General features: G+C 36.1%; 1 protein-coding gene across 2 annotated transcripts in view; it reads right to left on the bottom strand.

Moving 5' to 3' along the window:
* Positions 1 to 97: 97 nt before the first annotated feature.
* Positions 98 to 8,583, bottom strand: part of LOC108239715 (glutamate-rich protein 6-like) — a 9,834-nt gene continuing 1,348 nt past the window's right edge. Inside the window, exons 2-13 of one of the 2 annotated variants that reach the window (XM_037976181.1) lie at positions 8,315 to 8,366; positions 7,129 to 7,250; positions 6,941 to 7,006; positions 4,881 to 4,991; positions 4,600 to 4,710; positions 4,280 to 4,437; positions 4,032 to 4,084; positions 3,773 to 3,909; positions 3,511 to 3,590; positions 3,247 to 3,399; positions 1,788 to 2,016; positions 98 to 1,633 (exon numbers count right to left, since the gene is read on the bottom strand). In XM_037976181.1, coding sequence (XP_037832109.1) covers positions 1,412 to 1,633; positions 1,788 to 2,016; positions 3,247 to 3,399; positions 3,511 to 3,590; positions 3,773 to 3,909; positions 4,032 to 4,084; positions 4,280 to 4,437; positions 4,600 to 4,710; positions 4,881 to 4,991; positions 6,941 to 6,967 — 1,281 coding nt within the window. In that variant the 5' untranslated portion in view covers positions 6,968 to 7,006; positions 7,129 to 7,250; positions 8,315 to 8,366 and the 3' untranslated portion in view covers positions 98 to 1,411. Of the gene's footprint in view, positions 1,634 to 1,787; positions 2,017 to 3,246; positions 3,400 to 3,510; positions 3,591 to 3,772; positions 3,910 to 4,031; positions 4,085 to 4,279; positions 4,438 to 4,599; positions 4,711 to 4,880; positions 4,992 to 6,940; positions 7,007 to 7,128; positions 7,251 to 8,314; positions 8,449 to 8,583 lie in introns of those variants that run through there. The other variant, XM_037976182.1, reaches the window with a different exon arrangement.

Raw genomic sequence — 8,583 nt, 5'->3', positions numbered from 1 at the left:
TCTCCACAAGGAACTTTTCAAGGTTTGCAATAAGCAATAAAGTTAATCTTGCACTTGCACTTAGAAATATTTTATAAGTTGTATATAGTCAAGTTTCATATGCGAGTCCTTGCTTTCTCCTTTTTACTTTTTTTTTTTTAGCTCAGTCTAAGAGTCTCTATGAGTGTTTTGCTCCTTTTTGATCCTATTTTCAGGCTCAGCTTGCATCCCCTCTGGTCCATCCTTCATTTTACTGGATGCATGGTATCAGCGTGTGTCATTTTCTAGAGTTACAACAGAATCATTTGAAAGTATAACATAATTATTTACAAATGATAATGATTAGAGTTGGGTTTTAAGGGGTGTAGTTAGTGCCTATAAATGATTTCTTGACAATTTTGCCTTTGTTGGTCAAGTATTTCTGCAGAGTGCTGATATTGTTCCTCCAGAAACTTCAATTAATGTTCTTATCCAGGGATTATCCAGGACCCTAGGATCATCATTAGAACCGGTCTTGGGCGTCCAGTTGAACAAGGCTGGTGTCAACAGACTCCACCTGAGGATGTCTAAGGTTTGAACCTTAGCTTCTGTGTTCAAACCTCAAGTCAACTAAGGTTTGAACACAGAAGCTCAACTGAAAACAGATTAGACTGGTTATCAAATCAGTGTTTGGATAAGACCAAAAACAGCTGTCTTGTTACACAAACCAAAGCCTTTTTTTCTGTAAAAAATAATAAATATCAAGGTAAGAAATGTGGTTTCTTCTACTTATTGCAAACCAGACAATGTTTTTTTTTTTTTTTTCAGATTAGCAACAAGAACAGACAACAATTCTGGAGGGAAATAGGAGGCAGCATTCAGAACTTGACCCTGTGCATGATTGCGACAGTCATCTCCGCCATACAGCCTGAGTGGTTGAGGAATGGTTTTCAGAAGCCGTCATTAGTATTTGTGTGTTCAGACATGAATTGCATGCTTAGTTTGCAGAGAGCAGTTTGCAGAGAGGAAGCCAAACCTCAAAAATGTGGAGGGATTCCATTGTAGACAAAGCAAAACATGTAATTTTGTGATAATAAACACCATTCTGTTGCGACGATGAATACATTTGGGCACAATATTTTTGATAGTAATCTAAAAACAAAACATGAAAACAGTTCTGTCTTTTTAATTACCATATCAAACACAATTTTGGCTTTAACTGTACTTAACTGTAGATAATCCCATGGTATGTGGGACGTATGATTCAGGTTATTAATCACTGGAGTCTGTTTATAAATAAATATCTGTGTGGTTCCAACATTTTTGTTTCCTCATTTTTTTAAACATAATTGTGGGTGACGGCAAGCACAAGATTCTCTCGAGATTTAATGTAATGTAATTCTGTAAACTCTGGCACTGTCATAAATTATATGCCATTTATGCGTTTCTCCCTTTATTTGCATAGGCCTTTATCTTTTTCGGGTGACTTCTCTTTTTCCACTTGCTTGCTAAGCCGCTCCTTCTGGGCAATGAAACGGTGATGTGGCTTAATGTTGTGCAGATTTGCGGCGGGGTGAGACATGCAGGTTTGCATCTGGCAAAGCAGAGAGTTAATCTCTGTTTTCTTCATTTGAATGTATCGTTCCAAAACACTGTGGCTTTCTGGACAAACAGGCTGCATTAAAAAGCAAACAAACAAAAAATCAGATGCAGTCCTCTTTGTCAGTCATCAGTGGCTGATGTATTTACACTATACAGGGCTCCATTAATTATTCCAGAGAAAAAACAATTATTCAAAACACTTGCAAAGTGTATTTATGCTGACTTACCTTCAGCTTTGACCCGACACTGAAGCGTACAGTGTTTTCCTTATGCGCAAAGGTGACATACATGCGTTCTTGCGAGTATATGCGCGCACTAATGTGTGGCCCCAGGGTGAAGATGAGAGGCTTAAAGGGGAGGCTGTGCGGATGTGGGTCAAAATAAAACCAATTCCAGCGCCTCCTCAAATCTCCCGTCTCGCTGAAGTAGAGACCTCCACCTGGGGTCACGTTCAACCTTTGAACACATATTAGAGGGAGTCGAACAACGAGTCAAAATTAGGGGACCTGAGATTAATTAATGCATCTTGAGTATACAAAAAAATAAATTAAAATAAAACTAGCACGCATATCAACACCTTCCATGCCAAAGTTCAAAGTGAAGGTCTTACATATTTAAATTTCAGCTCAGTATCTATAAAATTGACTTAGTTACACCACCCATCTACAATTGGTTTGACTGATGGTAATCAGTGGTAAATGTACATCCAATAATTCATTTTTAATAGTTTCATGAAAATCTTTTCATTTATTCATGAGATATTTTACTAACAGACACAGAGTTGACTTTAAATTTTTTAAACAAAGATGTTTTGTGATCTATTAACGCTTACAGTAGGTGTTTTTGGATAAATCTCAGTGACTGCGACACCAGATTTTTGCTCAGTCTTTATGTTATGGCATTTTTTGTGTTTGGTAAGGTAGCCCCACCTCTTCTCGCACACACAATCATGGTGGTTTCAGGCGTTAAATAACTAACTATGCCTAAACATATGAGAAAAAATAATTTTGAAACATACAGCAACAAGATAAGAAGCACATGAACAGAAGTTATTACCTGGGAAAAAATATCTGACGTGTTTTTATTTTTAGACCTATTTATTGAGCTTACATTACAGCCTGCCTACAGGGGGCACTTACGCTATTTTGGCTTCAAGTTCACATTGCTGTGTCTAGTTATTAATGTATTTCAACTGAATTCACTCAAACCTGTTTGTTTCTTTATGTCTTTTGAACAGAAAAATTGACAAACCAGCACAATATTGACACCTGTTAGGCTAGAGAGAAAACCGTAGATCCCTAAGTTGAATGCTGTGACACAGCTGATCCAAAAAAAAAACAAAAAAAATCTGTTACAAGTAACAAAATACCTGTCCCTTTAATTGTTCAGTTATTTAAATATTTTCTCTTTTTTATTATTCTATCCAGAAAATAAAATCGACTTACAGTTTGGTAAAAGTTTCCCTTCAAATTAATTGTATTTGTGCATGTTTTATCTCCACACCCAGCTGGGTTACAGTTTTGCCTGTTCTCCTAATAGCTCTGCTAGGCTAACAAAACTTAGCATTTTGCTCATTTTCACTGCAAATCGTATTTCTCCAATTGTGATACCATTTTACTTTTAAAAGTTGAGTAAGACTTTCATTTACATTCCTGTTAAAATTTGTTTTAGGAACATAACAATTACCATATTTGCCCACTGGGATGGTAGCATGTGGAGTGGCCTTTATTTGTGAAGATGCCTTTGATGCTGGGTGCCGTGTCCTTGTCCTCTAAGATTATGTAAGTAAAGTCAGCGTCTTCTGAGGATATTATAATGGCTGCATTACCAGAGGGATATCTTTGTCTATTAAGGATCATTATCAATGTGCAGAGCTTTTATCAAAGAGAACAAATGTATCTTCTCATTTGTACTTCGATTATGCAGTTTGTGCACTTCTTAAAAGGATACAAGACATTACCAGTTCCATCTGGACAAAGGGTCAGGAAAGATTTCCCACTTTTGTAGAACTTCTGCCTTACTTCTTTTATCTGCAAAAAAAAACAGCCCAGGTATTTATGAACCTACATGTTTAATGAGTGCAACAGCCTTAACACGTGTCTGGCATTCATCTTGTTCCCTTTTCTCTTACATTTTTTTTTCCCTTTTTTTTATCAAACAGTAATTAGAAAATGGCATAACAGCAGCAATGCCGTTACAAAGGCGAGCATACCTTTGGTTCACCTTCTAGCTCCTCCTGTGGTGTTAACGTGCCTATAGATTTAAAAATCCTCGTATCAATGTAAGGCTCATCTCTCGGCTCATTCGACAATTTATAAACGAAGATTTTCTGTTTGGCTTCAGCGTGGCCTGGGAAAAGAAAAGAGTAGCTCTTACTTTGTATATCTTCAATGGGAGGCATGAGAAAGCGTCTTGCTTAACAAAATTAATTTTCTAATTTCTCTGAACACGGCTCAAAGTTGTACACATACCTGAAGTTCCATAAACGTAATTTTCTCTTTTTTTTTTCGGATGTTGTCTGAACCTACATTTGAAATGACCAAGTTATTGTCTACATAAGATGTTCAAAAGTAAAATACAATACCACAACTCTGGCCCTGGATCATATTTTGTACCATAGAAAAAGAGATGGATGTGCTTTCTACCATTTTTTGCAGCGAGTATCATTATGTACAGTTAGAATAAAAAAAATGATTGGACATAGTTGCACACTACTCACCCATTTCTTCCCAGTTCTTTAGCAGCCTCCCTCTCCTCACTGCTAAAGGGTTCACCAGGCTCCACATCAATCTTTCTATCAAACTCTTTCTGTTCCAGTTTTTCCCTTTCTTTCTGGATAAGCTCTCTAATTTGTTTACCTTTCTCACAACAAAAGGGCTGAATAAAAGAATTTCATCAGTACAAATTTCCTTTTCGCCAGCAGTGCACCTAAGCCATGAACCTTGTCCAACCGCAAATGAGGGTGAGTCTGTCATTCGGTAAAGGTTACCTGAGCGGTAATTATTTCTAATGATGTAGAGTGAAACAAACTACACTCACCCTGTCAAAGTGGGTCTCATTTTCCAGTGGTTTGTTGTACGAGAAGGGCTCCTGGCAGTAGTCACATCGAGGGAGATGAACATTGTTTTCCGATTCAGCTTCTGGAGGAAGCTGCAGCAAAAACAGATTCACAATCACCTTGCCACCTCTGATATTATATACTTCACATGCAGTTATTACTGTGGGAAATGAAAGGGAGAGAGAGAGAGAGAGAGAGAGAGAGAGAGGAAAGAAAGAGGTCATTGCTTTCTTATCCAAGTACTGGACTCAGTCAACACCACCTTTTGCACACGAGGAGTTTGTTTTGGCTCTCGTATATATGCAATGAGACGAGGTCGACCGAAGCGAGGTACATCATAGTCTTCCTCTGGTATCTCCTCATCTTCGGGTTCCTAACGTGAAACAATAAAACTTGGAGAAGACTTGCACAGAGTATTGGACACGAGATGCCAAATGCCTACGTGAATATAAAAATTGAACAAAAGAAACACAAAAACCTTCAAGATAAAGATGCATCAGTTAATCAGTTGGTGTCCTGAATTAGCCAATTTTTAGTTTTATCAATGATCAGCCAATCTTTTTTTTTGCCCCTGGCTGATGAATGCACCACAGCTAAACACTAATTCACATTAACAAATATAAAAATAAACATAAACTGATTCATGGACGGGCACGATACAATTTAATTGGTAGAGCAGCTGTGTGCTAATGCAGTTTTGAGATTAAAACTGAAATATATCAGTTTTTTTTTTTACATATTTTTATGGATAAAATCTGATTTATTCAATTATTAACTGAAAAGTCTGCAAGCAAGTTTGTTTCTACAGATGTCTGCTTGAAAAAAAAATCACAAAAACGTTTTAAAAAAAGTGTAGTTAGTTTGTGTTTGAAGAACAAATTACCTTTCATTTCTTTTAGTGGACAACTCTTTCTGGTGTACTTTCTGTTGTTTAGTGGTGTTGTTTTCTTTAGTGACACCTACTGTTTAAGTGGATAATTGCAGCTGCACCCAAATAAACAGCAACAAACACTGAAGGTGGACCAACAAATGATCCTGAACAACAAGCTAACTAGGCTTTTTTTTGTTGTTGTTAATTGCGAGTCAGGTTTTATGAAAGTCCAGATTAAATTTAAAACAAGACATGTTTTAAAGCAGTTATTTTATTCTTATTTATTGTACTGCATTGAATCTCAATATGCTGAATCATGTTATGATTAAGTGCTGAATTGTTGTGCGTTGTATGGGTTTTTGCTGCTCATGTATTTTCAGTGTATCTTCAGTCTTCAGTATTGAAATCCATTTTGTATGAACCACTGACCAGAAAAGCACAACTCTACTAACAAAAACACATCTTCAGTATGAAAGTTCTATTGAGTGAAGAGGACTCAGAGTTTGCTCAGAGGAGACACAAGTGGTATGAGAGGCTATTAAAAGAAAACTGAATTTTCCACAGAGGTATGCCGGCATCTTATTTTACTGCTCATTAACATATGGACTGAGGTTTTTCATTTAAGTACCAGCTGCCACTTAAACAGCTGACCTATTTAAGTCCAGCTTATTGTGTGAGACCTATAATTTGCAACCAGGGACAAATATAAATAAAGATTAATAATTTAAGCTATGATTATCAAGCTGTGATTTACCATGCAGATAGTTACAATACAATGAATAAAAAATTTAATAGTCTAACCAATCTAACAAAACTTTTTTTTCCTCTCAAATATGACCTTGGACTTACAGTAGCTGCATTTTATTTTAAATTAAGGTCTTTTAGAAAAAAAATGAATGCTGTCTCATGTTATAATTGCTTTTTTTTTTACTTTGATGTGCATTAAAAACACAAATGTCTCTGTCTAATAACCCTGCGGTATAAATTGAAGATTTCCAGCAAGGGCAAGCCTTTCTATATGGTTTTTTACAGATTGCATTTTAACAAATACAATTTCAATTCATCCAAAAATGAGAAAAAAACATATTTGCTGTATGCTGTTTGTTAGTTCTTGGAAAGAAATCTGCATCAGCATGTCAGAACTTTGATAAAATCAGAAATTGGAATCTGTTTGTAAAACTCTGATCAGTGCATTTCAACTTAAATTTACTATCAGCATAACGTAAGTCCTACTTAGTACAACACTGACAATGACTGACCAAAATTTGTTAGATTTACTAAATTTTATAACATTGATTTATATGTTTTATATGAAACTGCAAACAAATAATGACTCAAGAAGAGAAAATTAAAGTTACTCAAATGACAAGTTAATTGTCATAAAGTTAATTCTTTTTGTTTTTTACTTGACCTAATCACACAACACACATCTTTGGCTTTGACAAGGCTACCTTCAAAATCACTGGGGCTGTGTCCATGTTTGTTTCTGCTTGCACCACCTGGAGCTCCCCAACTTCCTTTTGAATTGTGCCACAGAGAAATAATTAGGATTTTGACAGATGTCTATAAGTCACAAGAGGCAAGAGTGGGGGCAGGAACAGGTGACCCATTCTCACCCAAAACTGATGACACAGCTTACCTTGACAGCTGAAAGAGCGGCTCTGCTCCACCCACTCCCAATCTGTCTGTGTTTGAGTGCTCACCAGAGTAATAAATCTTCCATCCAATGCACGAACCTCCATGAAATGTGGTGAGGCTGGTCTGCTCAGAAGACCATGACAGGATGGAAAAAAAAAATCAGTTACTGCAGCAATTTCACAACATCTCTATTAAAACAAAGTAGCAAACACGTTAGCAAAATGCCTCAATCGCACTTTAAACTAACATGACCCTGGTTGTAATAATTATATAAAATATCTTGCATGTTTAGCGACTACATTCAAATACAGTAGGTAGGTGATGACTGCTTGGTACGAGCGTTCTGCTGATCTAGCAAGGTCACATGTTAAAATTGCTATAAAGCTAAAATACACATAATCGATACTTGCAGTGTTATCATAATAAATATTTAATGAAGCTCTGGAACTCATTTAAGCCCTTCACAGATCAGTCAGGATGAAGTTCAAAGCAGAAAGGGCAGACGAGCCAATAAAATAAATCTAAAACAGGTTGTCAGAACAGGCTAGGATCAGGACATAATGACAAGGGACTGGCAGAGAACAAAGAATACTAGGAGTATATATACTGGAGGGATGTTTAAATCGCAGGTTAAAGGCAAATAATAAAGTACATGAGGGGGTAATACATGATGAAAACTAAACATTACAACACGGGAAAGGAACTTCAAAATAAAAAGAACACAGAAAAGGAAAACCTGAATATGATCCAAATGTACAAATTCATAGCTTAAAAGGCTAAAAAAAGTTATTTTGATGGATTACAGACTGTCAATATATTAATATAACTTCCAATTTATAATAGTATTTAACATTCAAGGCTATATTCAATTGGCACTATTATTTATCTCAAAAAAGACTTGAAAAGCAAAACATTTTGAGACCAAATACATCATTGTCAGCCGCAGTGAGGAACAGTTAAACACGCCATCATCGATCATTTCACATTAAAATCCTGTTTAATGCAGGTACACTGCATGCAGAAGCATTGGTTAACAACAAACTTAAAAGAAAAAGACAATTTCATGTCATAATGTTAGTAAAAAAAGAAAAACACCCCTGAAGATAGACATGCAAGGGGTTAATTTTGAATTCAAACATGTTACTTTTAATTTTATGTGTTCTAGTTTTTAAGTTGCAGCTTCTTACAGATTCCTTTCGAGCCCTGATGTGTTTGAATCTTGTGCTTCTCTCCAGCGGCCTGCATGGAGGAGAAACCGAAAGATATATTAATGTGTAGTACGGAAGCGCATTGCTATCAGCAGGAAAAAAAAAAAAAACGAACGCTATCACGTTATAACGTGATACGTATCTTGTTTAAACGTGATAGTATCTTGTTAAAACGTAATATGTATCATGTTAAAACGTGATATGTATCTTGTTAAAACGTGATAATTATCTTGTTAAAACGTGATATG

This window comes from Kryptolebias marmoratus, linkage group LG6 (genome assembly GCF_001649575.2).
Source record: "Kryptolebias marmoratus isolate JLee-2015 linkage group LG6, ASM164957v2, whole genome shotgun sequence".
Taxonomy (NCBI): domain Eukaryota; kingdom Metazoa; phylum Chordata; class Actinopteri; order Cyprinodontiformes; family Rivulidae; genus Kryptolebias; species Kryptolebias marmoratus.
This window is presented reverse-complemented; position numbering and strand designations above follow the sequence as displayed.